Below are 25,374 nucleotides of genomic sequence, written 5' to 3'. Positions count from 1 at the left end.
GAGCAGAGCCATGGCGTGGGATTTGCTCCAGGACCTTCCTCCTCTTCTTCCTCCCTTGCTAAACCTCACTCATCCAGCAGCCAGGCCTTTTTCCAGAGGCAGCTCCTGGGGGATCCCTGAGCACAGCCCCATCCAAACTTCCCAACTTTCCGAGGAATGGAGCACATTTGGACCCATCTTTTAATTTTAAGCTGATGCAGCAGTAATAATGCTGCACCTGCAGCAAATCCCAGCCAGGACAGAACTTTGCTAACCTGCCTGAGCCAGGAGAAGCTGAATTCCAGGACCTGGAGTTCCTCCCAAATTCCCAGCTCACGTGCACCCAATTATAGCCCTTGTTGGGCAATTAAAATTATACAAGCAGCTGCCTATCAAAGCTGAAGCAATTAATTGGAATGAAATACTTTTAGGGGAAATAAGCCTTGCCTTATTCCCAAATTCCTGGAGGAGCAGGTGTGTGGGAGCTGGGATGCTGCAGCTGGCCCTGGTGTGTTGTTGCCTAGACAGGGCCTCGGGGTGGCAGCTCTGGCAACCTTTTTACTCCCAAAAAAAGCTGATTTTAGGACCTACCTGCTGCAGTCATCCTCAGTTTGCAGTGGTCTCCCTCCAGGCTCGAGCAGCCCCAGCCTCACAAGGACAGGAAGAACCTCCTGCCCCACTGCCAGGTTTTCCAGCCCCGTTTTTCCCTTGATGGTTTTGAGGGAGCAAACAGCTCCCAAAATCCCTCTGCCTCCTTCCCTGGCAAGGCAGCATTGCCAGCCACCCCCACCGTGCTCATTTAGCACCTTCCTCCTCCTCCTCCTCCTCCTCCTTTGCCACCTGTGTGGGGGCACCTGCAGGGCTGCTCCCTCCTTCTCCAGAGCTTTTCTCAAAGTGCCTGTTTTCCCCATCAATATTTTGCCCCTCATTCCCATTTCTGTGGTGAATTTGGGGCCATCACTGCCTGCCAGCCCTGGGCTGTCCCTTCCCACACCTGCAGCCCCCCTGGCACTGCCTGGTCACCAGGCTCCGTCCCCTCCTGGGGTCACCTGTGCCCCCCTGTCTTGCCTCGAGCCCCACTTTTCCCATCCCTGCCATCCCCGTGGCATCTGTCGGGATCCAGGGGGGTCATCAGCTCCCTGAATCCCAGCCCGGGGATGCTCCCAGCACATCCCACCCCGCTGGACCACTGTGGCCCTGCTCGGGGCTGGGAGGAGAACTGGGTCAGCCGTGTAACCATGGAGATGCTGAGGGAGATGCTGAAGCAGCGCCAGCACAGCCCCGGCTCTCCAGAACCCTGGAAGGATTCACCCGCCCTGGCACCCTCCGGATCCGGCCGGGATGGGGCTGGGAGGCTGAGCCGAGCCTCCTCCTCCTCCTCCCCGGCGCAGGGCCGGTAAGACACCTCCATCTCCTCTTTTCTTTGAATATTTTTTTGGGGTGCCACGAGCGGGGAGGGGCAGAGCTCGGCCCCCGCCATCCACACGCAACAGGGATCCCGATTTTCCTGCCGCTTGTGCTCATCCATCGGCGATGCTCCAGCCATGACACGGCTCCCGGCGCTGTCCGCGGGCTCCGTGCATCCCTCGGGCTCCGGGTCTGCCTCGCCGGGGAACTCCCCGGGGCTGCCGGTGGTCGTTGTTTCCCGCAAGGACGGAGCGTGGCGGCGGTGAGCGCTGCGGGGGCTGCGGCGCTGCCCCGGGAGCTCGGAACGCGGTGCCCTGGCAGGGCAGGAGCGGGCGGGATGCGGCGTCACGGTGGATGGCTCCGAGCATCCCTGGTTTGGGATCCGGGGAACAAATACCTGGAGGGGAACGGGAAATGGGGGTTTGAAGGGAAAGCTGCTGCGGTTCCCTGGCTCCCCCCGCGCTGCCGGGAAGGGGGAGCCGGGGCTGTGGTGGCATCAGGGGTGCCGTGGTGGCATCAGGGGTGCCGTGGTGGCATCAGGGGTGCTGTGGCCATGCCAGAGATGCTGTGGCCATGCTGAAGGTGCTGTGGTGGTACCAAGGGTGCTGTGACTGTGCTGAGGGTGCTGTGGTGGCATCAGAGGTGCTGTGGTGGCATCAAGGATGCTGTGGCCATGCTGAGGGCATTGTGGTGGTGCTGAGGATGCTGTGGCCATGCCAAGGATGCTGTGGCCATGCCAAAGGTGCTGTGGTGATGCTGAGGATGCCTTGGCCATGCTAAGGGTGCTGTGGTGGTACCAAGGATGTTGTGGCTGTGCCAAGGATGCTGTGGCTGTGCCAAGGATGCTGTGGTGGCATCAAGGATGCTGTGACCATATTGAGGGCAGTGTGGTGGTGCTGAGGATGCTGTGGCCATGCCAAGGGTGCTGTGCCCATACTGAGGATGCCTTGGCTATGCCAAGGGTGCTGTGCCCATACTGAGGATGCTGTGGCTGTGCCAAGGGTGCTGTGCCCATGCTGAGGATGCTGTGGCCATGCTGAGGGCACTGTGGTGGTGCTGAGGATGCTGTGGCCGTGCCAAGGGTGCTGTGCCCATGCTGAGGATGCTGTGGCCGTGCTGAGGGCACTGTGGTGGTGCTGAGGATGCTGTGGCCGTGCCAAGGATGCTGTGCCCATACTGAGGATGCTGTGGCTGTGCCAAGGGTGCTGTGCCCATGCTGAGGATGCTGTGGCCATGCTGAGGGCACTGTGATGGTGTTGAGGATGCTGTGGTGATACTCAGGATGCTGTGGCCGTGCCAAGGATGCTGTGGCCGTGCCAAGGCTGGCTCAGCTGTGGCAGCCACAGTCTCCAGCACTCAAACCCAGTCTCCAGCCCAGCTCATCTCAGCACCAGGCACCCCTGAACCCCCTATCCAGCACTCGCTCTGGACAGAAACAGATTGTGCAGAGAGATAGGGGGTAAAATCACAGGCAGGGGAAAGCAAATCCTCCCTTCGGGCTGAGGAGCCGCTCGGCTTCCTTTGCAGTGGATTATCCCTGTGTGTGTTGCATTGGAAATGATCCCATTAGCGCTCTGCTCTCCTGATCTAATTTGCTCCCACCAGAGCCTGGTGCTCTCTGGGCGGCGGGAGCAGCCAGTGGGGAACAGCAACAGGAGCCCTGTGTGTTCTCCTGGCCCTGCAGGGGTGGGGTTGTCCCAGGGATTTCTCACCTGGAGCGTGGAGGGGCCTGGGCTGGGCCTGGCTGAGCCCTGGTGCAGAGGGATTTGTGTTTGCTCAGGCACAGCCAGGGTTGCTGGTGGGGAAACTGAGGCATGGGGTGCAGCGGGACCCTGCGGCTGGGGAAGTGTTTGGGATCCATTCCCTGTGTCAGGTGCATCCCAAGGGAAAACTCAGGGGTTGCAGCAGGTTTGGAGCCTGAGAGTGGTGGGTGGCATTGGGAAGTGTCATCCCAAAAGTCCCCACGGCAGCAGATCAGCCCTGACCCCTCTTTGAGGGGGTGTTGGACATTGGCACGGGGCTGTGATGGGAATGCACAGAGCTGGGAATGCACCTGGTGCCAAGGGCTCCATCCCTCTGGAGCTGGGATACATCCCACACTGATGGCTGTGTCCCAGAGGATCCATCCCTCTGGAGCTGGGATACATCCCACACCAGCTGCTTTATCCAAGGGCTCCATCCCTCTGGAGCTGGGATACATCCCACACCAATGGCTTTATCCAACCCTCTGGAGCTGGGATACATCCCACACTGATGGCTTTATCCCAGAGGGCTCCGTCCCTCTGGAGCTGGGATACATCCCACACTGATGGCTGTGTCCCACCCTCTGGAGCTGGGATACATCCCACACTGATGGCTGTGTCCAAGGGTCCATCCCTCTGGAGCTGGGATACATCCCACACTGATGGCTTTATCCAAGGGCTCCATCCCTCTGGAGCTGGGATACATCCCACACCAATGGCTTTATCCAAGGGCTCCATCCCTCTGGAGCTGGGATACATCCCACACTGATGGCTTTATCCAAGGCTCCATCCCTCTGGAGCTGGGATACATCCCACACCGATGGCTGTGTCCCAGGGCTCCATCCCTCTGGAGCTGGGATACATCCCACACCGATGGCTGTGTCCCAGAGGATCCATCCCTCTGGAGCTGGGATATCCACCCACCTTTTCCAGGCTCCATCCTCGGACTGGACATCCCACGTGGCTGTCCCAGAGGATCCATCCCTCTGGAGCTGGGATACATCCCACACCGATGGCTGTGTCCCAGAGGATCCATCCCTCTGGAGCTGGGGGTCAGTGCTGAGCCCCCCCGGGCACCAGGAGTGGGGTCAATGCCTGGGCAGAGCCAGGAGGGAAAACCCCAGCCAGGAGGGAACTAATTAATGATATTAATGACTAATCACCCACTCACCCCTGCAAGTGATAAATCCACAAGTTCAGCGGTGCTGGAGCTGATCCCACAGCTCCTGCCAGGTCTCATCCACGATTCCCGTCAGGCCTCATCCCACCCTGCCCCACTCCCCATCCTTCTCTCCTGAAAGGGAAACATTTTTCCAGGCGCTGCCTCCATCCATTATCACAAAGTGGCTTCACTTGGCCTGCAGTTAAATAATTCACCTTTCCCTGGAAGATGGATGCTCCATCCTGCTGGAGTTTAAATATTCATGGCCAAGGGAAGGCAGCAGTGGCCGTGTGGGAGCTCTGGCATCCACCCCTGGTGCTCCCATCCAGGAATTCCCATCCCATCACCTGGAGATGTGCGGGTGTGGAGATGTTTGGAGCAGGGGATGTGCAGGGAAAACTTGGCTGGAGGTGATTTTGGATGTCCTCAGGGGGGGATGGGGCTGTACCCAAGGGACCCCTCATCCCTGGCTGGGCAGGTTGGTGGCACTCAGAGCCTTCTGCCCATCCAGGTGTCTCCTGGATGTTGGGAGTCCCACAGGGAGCTGAGGTAGGACTGGATGTTCACCCCGGGGGCCTGACCCCTTCCTGCTGCTCCTGTGGGTGGGGAAAAATATTGAAATATACTGAGGTGAAAGGAAACCTACAAAGATCATCCAATCCAACCCCTGGCCCTGCACAGACACCACAAAATCCCACCCTGAGCATCCCTGGGAGTGGTGTCCAAACACTCCTGGAGCTCTGACAGCCTCAGGAACGTTCCTGAGCGAGCCTGGGGAGTTCCCTTCCTGCTGCTCCCATGGGTGAGGGAAAATTTGGAATATACTGAGGTGAAAGGATCCCATGAGGATCACCCAGTCCTGCACAGACACCCCAAAATCCCACCCTGGGCATCCCTGAAAGTGGTGTCCAAACACTCCTGGAGCTCTGGCAGCCTCAGGAACGTTCCCATTCCCTGGGGAGTTCCCAGTGGGAAAAACCTTCCCCTGATTTCCAGCCCTCAGCGGGTTGATGCCACCCGAATTTCCCGAATTTTGCCAACCCTTCGATGGCACCACCCATCCCTGCGGGGACGATGCCACAACCCTGTCCCCAACTTGTCCCCGCAGCTGATCCCGGGCAGCAGAGCCGGTGCCGGTGCCGGCGGGCGCGCTGACCATGTTCAACGGGGATGCCAGCTCCTCGTCTGCCAGGAATGTGGTGCGCAGCTCCAGCATCAGCGGCGAGATGTACAGCCTGGAGAAGAGCGCGCGCGGCAGCGCCGACTCCGTCTCCGTCACCGTCACCGCCAGCAAGAAGCGACGCTCCAGCCTGGGCGCCAAGATGGTGGCGATCGTGGGGCTGTCCCAGTGGAGCAAGAGCACCCTGCAGCTCAACCAGACGGGTGAGAGGCCGCCCTGATCCTCCTCTGGGGGTTTGAGGTGGCCACCAGGTGTGCTTTGGTTGCCCGCGTGTGATGGAGGAGTCTAAAAATGGCACCTGAAAATGGCATCCAAAAAACTACACCCAAAAATGGCACCTGAAAATGACACCCCAAGAATGGCGCCTGAAAATGGCACCCAAAAAAAACTACACCTAAAAATGGCACCCAAAAAACTACACCCAAAAATGGCATCCCCAAAAATGGCGCCTGTAAATGAAACCCAAAAAAAACTACACCCAAAAATGGCATCCCCAAAAATGGCACCCCAAAAAACACCCTAATACCCAAAAATGGCATCCCCAAAAATGGCACCTGAGAAATGGCTCCTGAAAATGACACCCAAAAAAACTACACCCAAAAATGGCACCTGAAAAATTGTGCCTGAAAATGACACTCAAAAAAATGACAGCCAAAAATGGCACCTAAATGCCTTATATCATAAAAAAGCATACTATATAATATTTATATATATATATAATATTATATATAATATATAACATATACATTTTAATATAAAATATGATGTAGATCATATTTTATATTATATATTGTATATTATATCATATATATTATATTAAATGTATATTATTAATATACTATAATGTAATATAACATAACATAATATAATATATTATAATACAATTCTAATTATGTACATGATACAATTCTCACAGCTTCAATCCCTCCCCAGTTCATATTTCCCTAAATTTTAAGGCTGTTCCAGGGAGCTGCCAGGACAGGGCCAACCCTTGTTGGGGACAGCCCTGAAGGAGCAGGACAAAGCTGGCGATGCCACCACTCACACATGGTCACACAGCAGGGCCTGGGGACAGTGCCAGGGGTGGCCGCCCGTGCCACCCTCCTCCTCCTCCTGCTGCCATCTGCCACCGCCGGGGACACGTGGTGGGGAGGGGGGTGGAGGAAAGGGGACATCAGGTGGTGTTGGGGCTGTGCCCACACCTGTGGCACTGCGGATTGTCCCCTCTGGCATGGGGACAGGGATTTTGGAGGGCAAGGGGATGGAGAAAGGGGACATCAGGAGGCTCTGATATCATGGATGGCTGTCCCCTCTGGCATGGGGACAGGGGCACAGGGGGGTTCTGGAGGCCAAGGGGACGTCAGGTGGGGTTGGGGCTGTGCCCACACCTGTGGCACTGCGGATTGTCCCCTCTGGCACGGGGACAGGGGCACGGCGGCTTTGGAGGCCAAGGGGACATGAGGCAGCTTTGGGGTTGTGCCCACACCTGAGGGTTGTTGTCCCCTCTGGCATGGGGACAGGGATTTTGGAAGCCCAGGGGATGGAGGAAGGGGACATCAGGTAGCATTGGTGCTGTGTCATTGCAGGTTGTCCCCTCCAGCATGGGGACAAGGATTTTGGAGGACAAGGGAGTGGAGAAAGGGGACATCAGGAGGCTGTGACATCGTGGATTGCTGTCCCCTCTGGCAGAGGGACAGGGTCACAGGGCGGGTGGAGAAAGGGGACATCAGGAGCGTTGGGGCTGTGGCACTGTGGGTTGCTGTCCCCTCTGGCACGGGGACTTTGGAGACCAGTGGACGGTGCCAGCTCTTGTGGGCTGAGTGGGGCAGGTCTCAGTTGCAGAGGGGACCCTCAGCCATGCAAAGCCACCGTGACGCTGGGACAGAGCGAGGCTGTGATGGAATGGGGACACGGGGACACGGAGCCAGCCCGTGGCTCTCCTCTCCTGCCGCACCGGGGTGTGTCCGTGCAGGATCCCGTGGAGAATTCACCCGGGGAACGGTGCAGAACTCCCTGGAATGATGAAAGGCAGGGAAGAGCTGGGGGCAGGAGCTGGAGCTGATCCCGTCTCCAATTCCAGAGGGAGGTCCCAAAAAGCTGCGCAGCACCATCCGCAGGAGCACCGAGACCGGCATCGCCGTGGAGATGAGGACCAGGGTGACCCGGCAGGGCAGCCGGGAGTCCACGGACGGCAGCACCAACAGCAACAGCTCCGACGGCACGTAAGGAACGGGGCAGGGAGCGGGAAGGGCGCCGGGACCCCTCCCGGCACAGGGATGCTCCATGAAAATCCTTTGCAGGTTCATCTTCCCCACCACGCGGCTGGGAGCCGAGAGCCAGTTCAGCGATTTCCTCGACGGGCTGGGGCCGGGGCAGCTGGTGGGGCGGCAGACCCTGGCAACCCCCCCGATGGGTGAGCAGGGGCAGCGCCCGGGGGGCTCCGGAGGGAGGGATGGGGGGAAGAGGCCGCGTGTTTCTTCCCAGGGCTCCATCCCAGCGCATCCCGGGATGTTTGGGAATGCTGTGCCCTGTGCAGGGGAGCAGGGCTCAGGGCAGGGCATCCCTGAGAAGCAGCGGCTCTGCCTTTTCCCGAGGCTTCCTCTTGGCTGGGCTTCCTTTTCGAGCGTCCTGGAGCCAAACCCTCACAATCTGTCCCGCTTTTCCCTTTGAAATCCCAAATGGGGATCAAAAGTTGCGCCCTGAGTCGGAATTCCCAGCCAGCAGCAGATGGGGACACACCCCAAGGTGGCCCCTGATCCTGCCGGGGCTGGAGATGCTGGGAATGGGAAGAGCTGCCCGGTGTCCCCTGCCCTGTCCCCTCTGTCCCTGTGGTACTGGGAGCTGGTCCTGAATAAATCGATGAAGGGAAGTTCAGGGAAAGGGAAAGGGAAAGGGAAAGGGAAAGGGAAAGGGAAAGGGAAAGGGAAAGGGAAAGGGAAAGGGAAAGGGAAAGGGAAAGGGAAAGGGAAAGGGAAAGGGAAAGGGAAAGGGAAAGGGAAAGGGAAAGGGAAAGGGAAAGAGGAAAGGGAAAGGGAAAGGGAAAGGGAAAGGGAAAGGGAAAGGGGAAAGGGGAAAAGGGGAAGGGGAAAGGGGGAAAGGGGAAAAGGGAAAAAGGGGAAGAGGAAAGGGGGAAGGGGGAGGCGTGGTTGGAGCCCTCAGAGTTCCTGGCTCCTGATCCCTCCTGTCCCAGCCTCTCCTTTTCCTGGAGATCACCTGGCCTGGGTAAATCCCAGCTCTGTTCCCACCACGAGGGATAAAATCCCAGTGACAGGGATGGAGCTGCTGGGGAGGAGGGGCTCCCACCCAGACCTCTCCTGGCTCCCACCCAGACCTCTCCTGGCTCCCACCCAGACCTCTCCTGGCTCCCACCCAGACCTCTCCAAGCTCCTTCCCATCCACTGAGCCCCTAATTCCCAACAAATCCGGCGTCCAGTGGGACTGTGGGTGTGAGGATGGGGGCTCCCAGTTCCCACTGGTGGTGAGGACACGGGGCTGTGTCTGTCCCCAGGGGGAGGTGACCATCGGGCAGGGCCCTGAAGGCGTGTCCCCCCTTGCAGGAGATGTCCACGTGGGCATGGCTGACCGCAACGGGCAGCTGGAGGTGGACGTGATCCAGGCCAGGGGACTCATCCCAAAGATGGGCTCCAAGTGCATCCCTGGTAGGTGCCTGTGGAGGGAGGGTTTGGGTGCCACGCTGGGATCCTCCCAGGATCCTGCTCCATGTCCCTGCTTGTCCCTGTTCCCCACGGCAGCCACCTATGTGAAGGTTTACCTGCTGGAGAACGGCGTCTGCCTGGCCAAGAAGAAGACCAAGGTGGTGAAGAAAACCTGCGACCCCTCGTACCAGCAGCCCCTGCTCTTCGAGGAGAGTCCCCAGGGCAAAGTCCTGCAGGTGGGCAGGGACACCTCCCCCTGTCCCAGGTGGCTCTGAGCCCCATCCAGCCTTTCCTTGGACACTGCCAGGGGTGGGAGAGCCACAGCTTCTGGGGGCTGCAATGCCCTCCTTGGAGCTGGGATGTTCTCCTCGAGGTCTGGTGCCCTCCTTGGGGTCTGGAATGCTCTGGCTGGGGCTGGGATGTTCTCCTTGAGGTCTGGGATGTTCTCCTCAAAGTCTGGAATGCCCTGCTTAGGGTTGGGTTGCCCTGCTTAGGGTTGGGATGTTCTCCTCGAGGTTTGGGATGTTCTCCTTGAGGTCTGGAATGATCTCCTTGAGGCTGAGATGCTCTCCTTGAGGTCCAGGAGGTTTTCCTGGAGGTCTGGAATGATCTCCTCGAGGCTGAGATGTTCCCCTTGAGGTCCAGGAGGTTTTCCTGGAGGTCTGGAATGATCTCCTTGAGGTCCATGAGATTTTCCTGGAGGTCTGGAATGATCTCCTTGAGGTCCAGGAGGTTTTCCTGGAGGTCTGGAATGCCCTGCTTGGGCTTGGGATACTCTCCTCGGGGTTGGGATGGTTTCCTCAGGTTTGGGATGGTCTCCCCGAGGTTGGGATGCCCTCTCTGGGATCTGGAATTCCCTGTGCCAGGACCTCCCCACCCTCAGAGGGCGAGAGGAGCAAGGCCAGGGATCCCCAGAGCCCTTCCTGCCATCCCTCAGACCTTCCCAAGCCCGATCCCCGCAGGGTTTTCCCAGCTGGGCAGGATCTCCCCAGAGCCCCCAGCTCCATCAGCCCTTCCCTGCCCACAGGTGATCGTCTGGGGCGATTACGGGCGCATGGACCACAAGTGCTTCATGGGGATGGCCCAGATCATCCTGGAGGAGCTGGATCTCTCCAGCGCCGTCTCGGGCTGGTACAAACTCTTCCCAACCTCCTCCCTGGCCGACTCCAGCATCGGACCCCTGACCCGCCGCCTCTCCCAGTCCTCCCTGGAGAGCTCCACCAGCCCCTCCTGCCCGTAGGGGCTGGGATTGGCAAGGAGACATCCAAGGAGACCTTGCAGAACTGGTTGTGGAGAGCTGTAAATATCCTTCTTCTTCTTCTTCTTCTTTTCTTTTTTTTTCCCCTTTTTTTTTTTTTGGAAATTTTCAATCTCCTTCCCCCACCGAAAAATCTGCCCTGGAAGGGAGAGGGAGCGAGGAGTGGGTGTGAGGCAGGGGGGAAGGAGAGGTGAAAATTCCCATCGAGGGCCGCGACTGCCAACGACCCCAGACTGTTCCCAAACCTCGTCCTGGAAGCTCCCAGTTCTCTCCCAGCCCTGCTGGGAGCAGCCCAGTCTGGCTGAGGACGAGGTTCCTTTTTCCTGCCGCTCCCTTTCCCTGCCTCCCAGGAAAAGGTGGCTTCCCGAGGGGGGAAAACCCCGCGGAACTCAGAGCAGATCCAGCTCAGCACTATTTTTGTTCTCCAAGGAATGTAGCATCTTCTCTTATGTAGCTTTGCCACGTGCTAACAACACACTCACTGCAATACCCCAGAGAACTCGGATGGACCGGCAACATCTGCCACTCTCATCCCCTTGGTCGCTTTCCCAGCACTTTTGGTGGCCATTTCCCTGCCTTTTTTTTTTAATTTTTTCCCCCCAATTTTTTATTTTTATTTTGAATTTTTGGGTTTTCCCGGGAGCATGTAGCCTGTGACCATTGCCAAAGCAAGGGGGGGGCAGGGAAAGGGGCGCTGGCCTCCCCTCGGTGTCCGCTGGGCTTCTCCTCGTGTCTCTGGCCAAAACCAGACCCAAAGGACAAACTCTGGGAGTGCCTCGTGGCAGGAGGGACAAGGTGACCCAACGGAGCGGGAACGCCAGGATCCTGGTGGATCAGCTGCCTCCCAGCCCCCTCCTTCCCAGCTGGAGGGCTGGGATGCTCTCCTTGGAACTGAGATGTCCTCCTTGGAACTGAGATGTCCTCCTTGGAACTGAGATGTCCTCCTTGAGGTCTGGAATGTCCTCCTTGGATCCGAGATGTCCTCCTCGAGGTCTGGAATGTCCTCCTTGGAACTGAGATGTCCTCCTTGAGGTCTGGAATGTTCTCCTTGGAGCTGGGATGTCCTCCTTGAGGTCTGGAATGCTCTCTTTGGATCTCAGATGTCCTCCTTGATCCTCGAGGTCTGGGATGCTCTCCTTGGAGCTGGGATATCCTCCTTGGATCCACGATGTCCTCCTGGAGGTCTGGAATGCTCTCCTTGGAGCTGGGATGTCCTCCTTGGAGCTGGGATGTCCTCCTGGAGGTCTGGAATGCTCTCCTTGGAGCTGGGATGTCCTCCTTGGAGCTGGAATGCTCTCCTTGGAACTGAGATATACTCCTTGGATCCGAGATGTCCTCCTCAAGGTCTGGGATGCTCTCCTAGGATCTGGGATGTCCTCCTGGAGGTCTGGAACGCTCTCCTCGGATCTCAGCTGTCCTCCCTCCTTGAGGTCTGGCTGTCCCTCCTTGGAGTTTGGGAAACCCCCCCCTGCTCAGGGTTGGGATGTTCTCCTGGAGGTCTGGAATGCTCTCCTTGAGGTTGGGATTGCCTCCCTGAGGGCTGGGATGACCTTCCCAAGATCTTGGATCCCCTCCTGGAGATGTCCTCCTTGGAGCTGGGATCTCCCCTCCTCCCCCTCCTCCAGACCAGGCTGTCCTCCTCAAGCTGTGGGATTCCTTCCCAGGCTCTGGAATTCCCTTCCCAGGCTCTGGGATTCCTTCCTGGGCTCTGGGATTCCCTACCCAGGCTCTGGGATTCCTTCCCAAGCTCTGGAATTCCCTTCCCAAGCTCTGGAATTCCCTTCCCAGGCTCTGGAATTCCCTTCCCAGGCTCTGGAATTCCCTTCCCAGGCTCTGGGATTCCCTACCCAGGCTCTGGGATTCCTTCCTGGGCTCTGGAATTTCCTTCCCAGGCTCTGGGATTCCCTTCCCGGGCTCTGGAATTCCCTTCCCAAGCTCTGGAATTCCCTTCCCAAGCTCTGGAATTCTCTTCCCGGGCTCCAGCACGCTCCCCTCCAGGTCTGGGACATCCTCCACCCTTCAGGAGAGCTGGGATGCCCTCCCGGAGCCCTGAATTCCAGGCAGGAGCGGAATCCCAGCCCGGTTCTCTCCAGGGGGACACCTCGAGGGCAGCTCTGGGGTTTGGGGGCAGGCACAGGAGTTCCTCAGCGGGGTGAGCGTTTCTGGGGCTCTTTTGTTCGTTTTGTTTGTTTTTCCAAGCAGCATTTTGGTTCCCTCCGAGGGATCCAGTTCTTGTAGCAAACCCGGGAATTACGGAAGCTTTTTTTGAAGGTGCCTATTGAAATTTGCTGAAATTACTCAGGGGAGACACCACTAGAAACTTTTGGTTTCTTCATCAACAATTCCTAAATCCAATGACTGTCCTGAAGGATCAGTTGCCAAGGGAGAAGGAACGAAATCCCGACACTCCAAAAGACGTGAGGAGACTGGAAGAGGACAGGAGGTTCATGGGGAATTTCACGGGGCTGGCTCTGACCTTCAGCCTTCACCACAAAGCACCCCACAGCAGGGCTGGGGTTTTTATGGGATTATTTCTCGGCAAAAGACGGAATTCCGCGATGCACAGAGCACAACAAACCCGCCTGGGCTGCTCCTGGTGGCACCGGGAATGAAGAACCAGCTCAGCCACAGCAGAACAAACCCAAACCTGACGGAAAAGACTTTGGGATGAAGCTGTTCCCTCCAAAACCCAACCCCAAACCTGGGGTCCATAAAAACAAACCTGGGGGTCCTTAAAAACAAACCTGGGAGTCCCCAACCCCAAACCTGGGAGTCCCCAACCCCAAATCTGGGGTCCATAAAACAAACCTGGGAGTCCCCAACCCCAAATCTGGGGTCCATAAAAACAAACCTGGGAGTCCTCAACCCCAAATCTGAGGTCCACAAATCCAAATCTGAGGAGTCCTGTATCCAGTCCCAGGGGTCCACAAATCCAAATCTGAGGAGTCCTGTATCCAGTCCCAGGGGTCCACAAATCCAAACCTGAGGGTTCACAAATCCAAGCCCCAAGGTCCACGACCCCAATTCTGGGGTTGCATAACCCCAAATCTGGGAGCCCAAGTCCCCAAACTCGGCGTTCCATAACCTCAAATCTGGGGTTCCACCAGCCCAAATCTGGAGGTCCCCAACCCCAAACTTGGGGGGTTCACAAATCCAGATCTGGGCAATCATAAATCCAAACCTGAGGGTTCACAAATCCAAACTGGGGTTCCACCAACCCAAACTGGGGTTCCACCAACCCAAACTGGGGTTCCACCAACCCAAACTGGGGTTCCACCAACCCCAAACTGGGGTTCCACCAACCCAAACTGGGGTTCCACCAACCAACTGGGGTTCCACCAACCCAAACTGGGGTTCCACCAACCCAAACTGGGGTTCCACCAACCCAACTGGGGTTCCACCAACCCAAAGTGGGGTTCCACCAACCCCAAACCTGGGGTTCCACCAACCCAAACTGGGGTTCCATGACCCCAAAGTTCCACAACCCCAAACCTTGGGGTCCACAAATCCCCAAACTTGGGAGCCCACAAACCAGATCTGTGGGTCGACCAACCCCAACTTTGGGGTCTCCAAACCCCCACCTGGGGTTCCGCAGCCCCAAACCCGTGGCCAGCAGGACTCTGAGCTGTGGCCAATCCAGCCGGCGCTGCCACAGCTTTGGTGCCATCGTGACGGGGACTCGGAGCCGCTGCTGTGGCTCTGCCAACTCCAAACCACCCAGAAGGGACTGGCTGGGGTGGGAAAAGTTCATCCTTTCCCCCCGTGAGGGATGAAGGTTGAAATCCTCCTCCTCCTCAGAGGAGGGTGGGCTGCGATTCCTGGATGGAGACCTCTGGGAATGTGGGATGTCCTGAACCTCTGGTGGTTTGGGGAGTGAACTGAGTGCCCTGAGTGCTGAGCCAGGAACAAACAACGGCTTGGACTCGATGTTCCCTCCCGAGCACGGAGCGATTCCGCCAGGACAACGGAATCACGGCAAACAGAATTCCAGGAGCCTCAACCTCTGCCAGATTTTTGACTCTCCATGAGGGAAAGCATCCCAAAAGGAAAAGCTTTCTGCTCCTCCAAGCTGCTGCTCTTCCCTCTGGCTTCACCAACTCGACTCTGACGGGAAAACTCCGGATTGTCCCAGGGAGCGTGGGCAGAGCGGGGAGCTGAGCAGGGACGTGGGCACAGCTTCCCGCCCCCTCCGCATTCCTGCATTCCCTGCTCCTGCCTGGCTGCCAGGAACATCCCAGGAACATCCCAGGAACATCCCAGGAACATCCCACGGCCGTGCCTGAGGGAGCAGGGGTGGGGGACGGCAGCTGAGCGCGGCCGCCAGGGCCAGCACGATCTTCCCTGGCTTTCTGCTGGAAAAATCCCTGTGAAATTCCACCTGGGAAGGAGGAGAACCCAAAGATTTTGGCTCGTGAGGATGAGTTGGGGGAGCCACCACGTGCTCCTGAGGGCCAGCACGAGCTTCCCAGGCTTTCTGCTGGAAAAATCCCGGTGAAATTCCGCCTGGGAAGGAGGAGAACCCAAAGATTTTGGCTGGTGAGTTGGGGGTGACCAGGACAAAGCGCAGCCCTCCATGGGAGGGGTTCCTCCTGCTCCTGGAGAAGTGGGAACACCACGGAGTGACACCAAAATCCAGGAGAACGTTCCCTCCTTCCCTTCCAGTCCCCCAGGGGCTGCCACTCGCTTCCCACCTCAAACTGGTGTGGGAAACCCAAACTGGGGGGAAGCCAGGACTGTGCCAGGCTGGGGCTGCAGCTTCTCCTTCCTCAACCCCCAGGAGCTCCTGTCAGGTGTTTCCCTTCCTCCAACAAGGGGAAAACCCCAGCCAAGACACCCAGAAATCCCAAGCTGAGCCCCGTGCCAGCTCCTGAGGAAGGGAACTCCATCCCAGGATAAATTCCTGCACTCCAAGGTTGGTTTTTTCTTGTTTTTCTGGGGGGAATATTTCCTCACAAAGGGCATTTTTTTTTTTTGGATGTGCAATTTGATTTCGCAAAATTCCCTGGAAGGAATTTTGAGTTTGGTGGTTTTCTCTATTTTCTATCGAGAAAAGAAACCCAAATCACTGGATTTGCCAGAGATTTTTTTGTTGTTCCTGGAAAGAGGAATTAAAATGGAATTACATCAGTTTTGCAGCCCATTTCACACCCAGCCCCCACCTGACACTGCCAGAACTGAAATCCAAACCCCCAGCTGGAATCACGAGGATGGATCTGACAAGAAAAAAAAACCAAAAACCTTGGAATGATGCTGGAACATGCCCTGAAAGCTGACAAAATTCACACAAAGCACAGAGAACACTCCAAGACTCCAGGCCTGAGTTATCCCTGGTTTTCCACCAGCTTGGAATGGGCCAGGTTTGCCAAAGTCCAGGGGAAAAATTCCAAGAAATTGGGATCAGCCAGAATGCAGCTGCTGTTTCATCACCACCAGGGCACGCTGGAAAAGCTGGGAGAGGAGCTTTGGGTGGAGTTTTCCCAAAATCCAGCGGAATCCAGCAGCAATTCCCTGAACCTACTGCCACAGAGCACCAGAGAGGAGGAGAGGGAAAAATCCCCTCCACCTTTCCCAGCTCTGCCGACCTTTCCTCCAGGGAGGTTCCACCCGGAGCAGGAATTCCTCAGGAATGGGATCAGGATTCCCTTGGCTGACTGGGAATCTCTTCTGTTCACTGCCTGACACCACAACTTGGGAAATAATCCAGCCTGGATTCCACCATTCCCACCTGGACTCACCAAGCAGGGCAGGAAAGATTTTTTTTCCTCACACACACAAAAAAAAAAACCCCAAAACTGCACCAGGGATGTTTTTCCAGGTGGGAAAATTTTTCTTCCAGTTGACTTGGCTGATTCTGGATGGATGGGTGGGAAATGCCTGGATGTGGAATTTTGGATTGGTTTGGAAAACACCAGAATTGTGCAGATCAAGGAGCAGTGACCTGGCCTGAAGGTGATTTTCCTCATGGATGGGAAGAGCTCTCCCTGCTCTCCCTGGAGATTTCACGGCTGCAGGTGGATCTGGAGAATTCCCTGCAGGATTTGTATCCTGCTGTGCCAAGCAGAGCTGTTCCAACTGGAAGTTTTCCCTCTGCTCCACAGATCCCAGGCTGGTTTGGCTGGGAGAGACTTTAAAATTCATCAAATTCATCAAATTCCAGCCCCTCCGAGGCTGCTCCGAGCCCCATCCTGGGACACTTCCATGGACAGGGCAGGATTTCTGTTTTCATGGAGAAACCCCCTCCCAGTCCTTGGCTGGTTGGTTAAAGGTGTGAAAATCACTTTTAGGAGATGAAAAGCTGCAGGAAAGACTTTTTAGGGGAAAAAAATAAAAATGAAAGCATCCCAAATAACGGGGTTGGAATTCTGGGGGTCACTCCAGGACTGGGTGGGACAATCCCGCTCACCTGAGGAAGATTTTGGGTTGAAAAAGACACAGAAAAGTGTCCAAGTGTTGGTCTGGGTGTCTGAGGAACCTCCACGTTGTGGGACCCCCGAGCATCCCTCAGGAACACCGGGATGGACTCCAGGAGGATCCAGGAGGATCCAGGAGATCCCAGTGCTCCCCCAGGGCCTGGAGCTCCGGTTGTTGCTATACCTCATCCTTTCCTTTTCCTTGGATCCTTCCCTTTTCCCACTTTTCCCATTCCTTTAGGACCCAGAGCTTGTGCACTCGGCCACATCCAGGCTTTATTTTTATTTTTGTTTGTTTGGTTTGGTTTCCCTGTGGAATGAAAAGCAATCCATGATCGGGGTGGGCACCTCCCAACCCTGCTCCCTTTGGGATTGGAGCCCAAGGCAAGGGAATCCCGGGCTTGGAGGGATGATCCAGAGGGATCCTGGGCTTGGAGGGATGATCCAGAGGGATCCCTGTGCCCCTTGTCCACCTTCCCTGTCCAGCAGCCCCTCCAGGGCTGCCCTGAGCCCCCCAAACCTTCCCAGGGGTGGGCGAGGGGCTCAGCTCCAAAATCCAGCGCTGCTCCCGCCCCCGGGAGGGCACAAAGCCCTTGGAGGGACACAGATCCATTTTCCAAATCCCTTGGAGGGACACAAATCCCTCTCCAAATCCCTTGGAGGGGCACAAATCCCTCTCCAAATCCCTTGGAGGGGCACAAATCTCTTTCCAAAGCCCTTGGAGGGCACAAATCCATTTTCCAAATCCCTTGGAGGGGCTCAAATCCATTTTCCAAATCCCTTGGAAGGGCACAAATCCTTTTCCAAAGCCTTTGGAGGGGCATAAATCTCTTTCCAAATCCCTTGGAAAGGCACAGATCCCTCTCCAAATCCCTTGGAAAGGCACAGATCCCTCTCCAAATCCCTTGGAAAGGCACAGATCCCTCTCCAAATCCCTTGGAGGGAGACAAATCCCTCTCCAAATCCCTTGGAAGGGCACAGATCCCTCTCCAAATCCCACCGCAGGGAATCTCCCAAAGGAATTCCCAATCCCAAGGGGGAGCCCCTGAATGTTCAGAGCACTTTGAAGTTGGTGGCCTTGTTTTCTTAAAGGGCTTTGATCTTTTCATGAAAGGAGAGAACCTTCCCCATCCCATCCTCATCCTCCTCCTCCTCCTCCCCAGCTCGGAATTCATCCCTGGAATGTCCAGGATGATCCAGGACTCTGGAATCTGTCATTAATCCCTCCAGTTTCACACCTAAAAGGGCAAAAGAAAGTTTGGGAATTTCTCCTGGAATTCGGGTCGGCAGCAGCACCAGGGAAATAAAAACAGAGGGGGAAGCCCCAGGGGATTTTTAGGAGTGGGCAAAGTGAAATTTGGGAATGTTTATCCCATCCAAAAGTTTACAAATGGAGGGATTTTATCCAGATCAAGGAATCTTTCAACCCAGCTCCCCCCTGAAAGGTTTGAGGGGGGGAATGAAAGGGAATTGTGGAATTCCAGACTGGTTTGGGTCCAATAAAAATGAAATCAAAGGGAATAAAAGGGTGGGAAGGATGAGGGATTAAAGGCAAGGAGATGCTCCCAGAGCTCTGCCAGAAATTCCAAACCCTGGAAGTGAGGCTGGAAGGAGGGACGGGGGTGGGAGTGCAAAACCCCACCAGGGTTTGAAAACCCCTCACATTTTCCAGCCTCAAATCCCCCAAAATTTGCATGGAAAGGGATCAGCAGGAGAGGGGGGGGGGGAAGTGTCAGAGCTTAATTAACCACGAGTTAATTGGCACTAAATGAGAAGGGGGAGGGGAGAGCCAGGGGAAGACTTCCCTTGGATATTTTAGGGATTTTAGGATTTCTGGGTGCAGAATTCAGCGATTTTTGGGTTTAATGACAGATTCCTCCCATCCCACAACTCCACCCTCCCCAAAAATCCAGGCAGGGGGGACCTGGAGCATCCCTGGAGCCCCCAAGAGCAGGGGATGGGTTTGGGATGGCAACAGAAAAGTGGGAATATCTCCAAATGGAATTTTCTACCTGTGTCCTGTCCCGTTTTCTACGTGTGTGCTCCTTTCTTAAACGTCCAACTCTTGTATTTTTGTGGTTTCTACCTGCGGGACTGAGGGCTCCCAGGGCGCACGTTGTTTTGTAAAATATTCCTGACCTTTTCCTCCCCCAAAAATCCAACCAACAAAGGGAGGAGAAGCTGAATTATTCACCTTTTAATTGGCTTTGCATGTACAGTGTTGGGGCAGCAAGTGGAGATGATTAAAGCCAGCTTGAAAATCTTTTTGTTTGTGCTTGAGTTGAGTTTCTCTCCCCCCAAAAAATTAAAAATCCCAATTTAACCCCTGATGGATACTCTGGGAAAGAGGGGAATGGAATAAAACTTTTTTTTTTTTTTTTTTTCCTGGAAAAAGCAAGTTTGATTTGAGGAAAGAAATCCCATCGTGAATAAAAGACCCAAAACCTCCCTGGTTCCCAAATCCCCTCCAGCTTCCCAAGAAAAACAGGGAGGGAGAGGAGAAGGGGCAGGGTGGGATTTTGGAATGGAATTCCCAGGGATTTTGGAATGGAATTCCCAGGGATTTTGGAATGGAATTCCCAGGGATTTTGGGATGGAATTCCCAGGGAAGCTGTGCCTGCTGCACCCCTGGAAGTGTCCAAAGGAGAAATCTGGGATGGGGTGAATGGAACAGGACCCAAACCACCCTGGAATTCCACAACTCTCTGATTTTTCCCTGCTCCTTCCCATTTTTGGGATGAGCCTCCACAAGGTTTTGTTAAACCTGAGTTTAAAACTGCTGGACTAATGGAATTACAGCTGGAATGAAATCATTTCATCCCAGGGGTTTGTATATAAAAGTGTCAACTCTGGATTCTTCCAGGCCTGGCTCTGCTCCCTCAGCTCCCTGGCATTTGGGACAGAGCCCAAAACCAGAGGGAATCTGGGCTGATTTTTGGGATGGGATTCCCCAAATCCCCCCACCTGGAGTGACCACCAGCACCAGAGGAGTCCACTGCAATGTTTTATTTGGGAATTTACATATCCACAGGAGAGAGCAGACCACGAGTCCGACTTCTTGCTGACTTTTGAAGCAGTTTTGGGTTCTGTTGGAGATGAGAAAAGAAATCTGCCTAAGATTAAAATGTCCCAAGCGAGCCAGGAAAGGGAGGAACCAGGATTTTACACAGGAACAACGACAACAAGAACGAAACCAAACAGAGGAAAAAAAAAAAAAAAAAAAGTGAAAAAAGTATAAATTAGGATGTCAGAATCATTTTTAAAAGTGTAAGAAAACTTGCACAGGGCTCTGGGCCCCGGAGAATTAACTCTGGTTAGATTGTTAAAAGTGAAATTCCATCAAATCCTAACACCAGCCAGAAGATTCCCCCTGGAGTGCAAGTTTTTCACATTCCATCGGCTTTGCCCCCACTCTGGGCGAGATTCCTGCTTGCTCAGGGGGTGCCACAGGGCTTTTCCCAAGGACTTTGGTTCCAAGGAGGGTGGGAGCAGGGAGAGCTCCCCTCGAGGGAGGAGGTAGCAAGGCTTGCTTGCCCCTGGGCTCGCCTTTGGTTCCTCAGCACCAAACGAGGTTCCCCCCCCCTCCCCCCCAAAAAAAAAACCCCAACAAAAAGATAAATCTAACACTGCAAGTTGAAGTGAGAATTCCCAGCTTTCTGGGCAGGATTCAGTCCAGATTTCCCAGTCCCAGCTGTGCCCAGGTGCCCAGCAGGGCATCAAGTGGTGCCCAGGAGCTCTGGAGGAGCTTTGTGCAGGGAGGGTTCCCCTCCCCGAGTGCATTGACTGTGCTGAGGACGGGGCTCAGCTCCTGGTGGCCTGGCCACCCAGCTGTCCCCGGGGCTGTGACACTGGAAAGGCAGAGATGGATGGAGCTCAGGGATTGGAAAAAAACAAAAAAAAATTCAGGTTGGGCTGGGTCCCCCCCCCCCACCACCCCAAAACCTGAAAGCAAAAAACCCTGAATGTCTGATGGAGCAGGTTTGGAGAAGAGAACAAAGGCAGAAATGGTCACGTGCGAGCGAGGGCTCATTTCCACAGCGGGGAGCTGAGGGAGGGGTTGCTGCCCTGGCCTCCTCCTCCTCCTCCTCCTCCTCCTCCTCCCATGGACTGTCCAAAGCCCATCATTCCATTGGCTCCATAGAAGTTCATCCCAGCCATCTGCTGGGTCATCTGCAAAGGGGACAGAGAGAGGTCAGGGATGGGCCTGGGCAGTGCCCGTGGCTGCCAGGAACAGCAGAGCCCTGAAGGGAGCAGGGGGGGACCTCAGGACAACAGCAGGAATTTCCCCATGGAAAGGGTGAGCAGGCCTTGGAATCACCCAGGGAATTTTGGGGTCCTCAGGACATCAGCAGGAATTTCCCCATGGAAAGGGTGAGCAGGCCTTGGAATCACCAGGGAATTTTGGAGTCCTCAGGACATCAGCAGGAATTTCCCCATGGAAAGGGTGAGCAGGGTTTGGAATTGCCCAGGGAGGTTTGGAGTCCTCAGGACATCAGCAGGAATTTCCCCATGGAAAGGGTGAGCAGGCCTTGGAATCACCCAGGGAATTTTGGAGTCCTCAGGACATCAGCAGGAATTTCCCCCTGGAAAGGGTGAGCAGGGTTTGGAATTGCCCAGGGAGGTTTGGAGTCCCCAGGTATGGGAGGATTTCAGGGCATGCTGGATATCAGCAGGAATTTCTCCATGGAAAGGGTGAGCAGGCCTTGGAATCACCCAGGGAATTTTGGAGTCCTCAGGTATGGGAGGACTTCAGGGTCCTCAGGACAACAGCAGGAATTTCCATGGCAAGGGTGAGCAGGCCTTGGAATTTTTCCAAGGAGGTTTGGAGTCCCCAGGTATGGGAGGATTTCAGGGTGGACACCAGCAAGAATTTCCCCATGGAAAGGGTGAGCAGGCCTTGGAATCACCCAGGGAATTCTGGAGTCCTCAGGTATGGGAGGATTTCAGGGCAGGCTGGATATCAGCAGGAATTTCTCCATGGAAACGGTGGTCAGGCCTTGGAATCACCCAGGGAATTCTGGAGTCCCCACCCCTGGAGGTGTCCACGGCAGATGAGGCTGGGATTGGACTCACCCTCAGAATCCTTTCCCACCCTGACTCATCCCGGGATCCTCAGCCTCTCCCACTTCCCCCCTCCCCATCCCACCCCAACCCCAAACCCCTGCACATCCCCTCATTCCTCCCCATCCCAACTCCCAGAAAAACCCCGGAAAAGCCCCCCAGGAGCCTCCCCCTCACCTGGGCGAGGTTCCACTGCAGCTGCTGCGTGGGCTGGACCCCGTAGACGGCCGGGGGCACCGCGGCCACGTAGCCGGGCTGCTGGGCACCCATCATCCCGTTGGGAACGCCCAGCACGTTGCCCACGTAGCCTGCTGGGATGGCCACGGGTGCCACCATGCCAGCAGCTCCAGGCTGGGCCAGCATGCCCACGGACGGGGCCATCAAGCCGCCCATCATGCTGCTGGAAGGGGGCACCCCCGGGAAGGCGGGGTAGGGAGCGGCGGGGTAGCCCAGCGGAGCCGGCGCCATGAACATCGCTCCTGGCAAAGGCACGGAGGGAAGGAGGGCTCAGGGCACGGCCGGGAATGGCACAGCTCCAGCAGGGGGTGCCCGGGCTGAGCTGCTCCTCGGGCTGATCTCAGCTCCCAACAGAGCGGGAGAGGGAACTGGGGCGGTGACGGGCAGGAATGGATGCCCAGAGCCAGAGGGTTGGGTGGGATATTGGGATGGGAATTCCTGCCTCATTCCCAGAGCCAGAGGGTTGGGTGGGATATTGGGAAGGGATTCCTGCCTGATCCCCAGTGCCAGAGGGTTGGGTGGGATATTGGGAAAGGATTCCTGTGTGATCCCCAGAGCCAGAGGGTTGGGTGGGATATTGGGATGGGAATTCCTGCCTCATTCCCAGAGCCAGAGGGTTGGGTTGGATATTGGGAAGGGATTCCTGCCTGATCCCCAGTGCCAGAGGGTTGGGTGGGATATTGGGAAAGAATTCCTGCGTGATCCCCAGAGCCAGAGGGTTGGGTGGGATATTGGGATGGAATTCCTGCCTGATCCCCAGTGCCAGAGGGTTGGGTGGGATATTGGGAAAGGATTCCTGTGTGATCCCCAGAGCCAGAGGGTTGGGTTGGATATTGGGATGGAATTCCTGCCTGATCCTCAGTGCCAGAGGGTTGGGTGGGATATTGGGATGGAATTCCTGCCTCATTCCCAGAGCTAAAGGGCAGATTTGGGTTGGATATTGGGATGGAATTCCTCTTATTCCCAGTGTCAGAGGACAGGGTTGGGTTGGATATTGGGATGGAATTCCTCTCTGATTCCCAGTGCCAGAGGACAGGGTTGGGTTGGATATTGGGATAGAATTCCTCCCTGATTCCCAGTGCCAGAGGACAGGGTTGGGTTGGATATTGGGATAGAATTCCTCTCTGATTCCCAGTGCCAGAGGACAGGTTGGGTTGGATATTGGGATGGAATTCCTCTTATTCCCAGTGTCAGAGGGCAGGATTGGGTTGGATATTGGGATGGAATTCCTGCCTGATCCTCAATGCCAGAGGGTTGGGTGGGATATTGGGATGGAATTCCTGCCTGATCCTCAATGCCAGAGGGTTGGGTCGGATATTGGGATGGAATTCCTGCCTGATCCCCAGTGCCAGAGGACAGGGTTGGATATTGGGAGGGAATTCCTCCCTGATTCTCAGAGCTAAAGGGCAGGGTTGGATATTGGGAAGGGATTCCCCCCTCATTCCCAGTGTTAAAGGGCAGATTTGGGTTGGATATTGGGATGGAATTCCACCCTGATCCCCAGTGACAGAGAGCAGATTTGGGTTGGATATTGGGATGGAATTCCTCCCTGATCCCCAGTGACAGAGAGCAGATTTAGGTTGGATATTGGGATGGAATTCCTCCCTGATCCCCAGTGACAGAGAGCAGATTTGGGTTGGATATTGGGATGGAATTCCTCCCTGTGAGGGACTGGAACAGATTTCCCAGAGAAGCTGTGGCTGCCCCATCCCTGGAAATGCCCCAGGTCAGCTTTGGAGCAAGCTGGGATGGTGGGCAGTGCACGGCTGGAACGGGATGAGCTTCCCATTCCCTTCCCAGCCAGCCCATTCTGGGATTCTCAGGGACATTCCCACATCTCCTGGAGGTTTTCCAGCCCCCAGGAGAGCCCTGCCCTGGTCCCAGGTCACTCCGGGGTTACCTTGGGCTGGCACCTGGGAGCTCTGGGAGCCGTACAGGGACAGGATGGAGTCTTTGGAGAGCTGCTTCTTGCCCACCTCCTCCCCTTTGCCTCCGGGCTCCGGGAACAGGTTCAGATTTTCGGGAACGGAGCCGGCGCTTCCGGAGGTTGGCATGGAGCCAGCAACCTGGGACAGACAGACAGACAGACAGACAGACAGGATCAGGGCAAAACCCAGCGTGAGGGAAAGGGGGAAATGTCCATCCACACCCAGGGATGTGCTGGGGTGATGGAAGAGGGACATTCCTCATTCTTCAGCAGGGAAGAGGGAAAGTTCAGGATCTAATTAAGGGAAATTTAGGTGAAGCAAGGATTAGGGGAATGGGAGAGGGAGATGTGGGAATGGGAGAGGGAGATGTGGGAGTGGGAGAGGGAGATGTGGGAATGGAAGAGGGAGAAGTGGGAATGGGAGAGGGAGATGTGGGAATGGGAGAGGGAGCCTGTGGCGTGGGCGCGGGGATGTGGGCGTGGGGAGAGGGCGATGTGGGAATGGGAGAGGGAGATGTGGGAATGGGAGATGTGGGAATGGGAGAGGGAGATGTGGGAGTGGGAGAGGGAGATGTGGGAATGGGAGAAGGAAATTCCTCATTCTTCAACATAGAAGAAGGAGATTTCAGGATTTAATTAAGAAATTTAGATTAAAGAACATTCAGGGCAGACAGTTGATCTGTGTGGTGAAACAGTGGCACAGCATTCCCAGATGTGGGAATGGAAGAAGGAAATTCCTCATTGTTCAACATGGAAGAAGGAGATTTCAGGCTTTAACTCAGAAATTAGGATGAAGCAGGTGTAGGGCAGCCAGCCCATGTGTGAGGTCCAGCACAGCATTCCCAGATGGATTCCCCACCCCTGGAGGTGTCCAAGGCCAGCTTGGAGCACCCTGGCACCGTGCCAGACCTTCCCTTCCACCCCAAATCCCCCCTGGCTCTCCCGAGCCCCCAGCATTCCCAGCTGACCTTCCTGGAGGAGTCTGAGCTGGATCCCACGGATGCAAAGAGGTCCAGGTCCTTCTCCAGGCTGCCGGGCCGGCCGTTGGGGACGGGCGCTGGCACCGGAGCGTCTGCGGGGACAGAGAGTGACAGAGGTGCCACCAGCCTGGGGACACCTCTGTGCCAGCCTGGGGACACCTCTGTGCCACCAGCCCGGGGACACCTCTGTGCCACCAGCCCGGGGACACCTCTGTGCCAGCCTGGGGACACCTCTGTGCCACCAGCCCGGGGACACCTCTGTGCCACCAGCCCGGGGACACCTCTGTGCCAGCCTGGGGACACCTCTGTGCCACCAGCCCGGGGACACCTCTGTGCCAGCCCGGGGACACCTCTGTGCCAGCCTGGGGACACCTC

General features: G+C 56.1%; 2 protein-coding genes across 2 annotated transcripts in view; one reads left to right on the top strand and one right to left on the bottom strand.

Moving 5' to 3' along the window:
- The first annotated feature begins 5,447 nt into the window (after window positions 1-5,447).
- On the top strand, window positions 5,448-10,366 carry RIMS3 (regulating synaptic membrane exocytosis 3). The gene is made up of 6 exons (XM_018922588.3): window positions 5,448-5,673; window positions 7,551-7,692; window positions 7,771-7,883; window positions 9,028-9,129; window positions 9,223-9,362; window positions 10,154-10,366. Exons 1-6 carry the CDS (start codon window positions 5,448-5,450, stop codon window positions 10,364-10,366), a joined length of 936 nt encoding a protein of 311 aa, XP_018778133.2.
- A 9,419-nt stretch (window positions 10,367-19,785) lies between these two features.
- SMAP2 (small ArfGAP2) overlaps window positions 19,786-25,374 on the bottom strand; it is a 6,686-nt gene continuing 1,097 nt past the window's right edge. Inside the window, exons 2-5 of the mRNA XM_050983151.1 lie at window positions 24,988-25,371; window positions 23,993-24,158; window positions 22,033-22,334; window positions 19,786-20,964 (exon numbers count right to left, since the gene is read on the bottom strand). Of these exons, the coding sequence (XP_050839108.1) occupies window positions 20,821-20,964; window positions 22,033-22,334; window positions 23,993-24,158; window positions 24,988-25,371 (996 nt within the window). The 3' untranslated portion in view covers window positions 19,786-20,820. The remainder of the gene's footprint in view (window positions 20,965-22,032; window positions 22,335-23,992; window positions 24,159-24,987; window positions 25,372-25,374) is intronic.

This window comes from Serinus canaria, chromosome 23 (genome assembly GCF_022539315.1).
Source record: "Serinus canaria isolate serCan28SL12 chromosome 23, serCan2020, whole genome shotgun sequence".
NCBI classification, from domain to species: domain Eukaryota; kingdom Metazoa; phylum Chordata; class Aves; order Passeriformes; family Fringillidae; genus Serinus; species Serinus canaria.
This window is presented reverse-complemented; position numbering and strand designations above follow the sequence as displayed.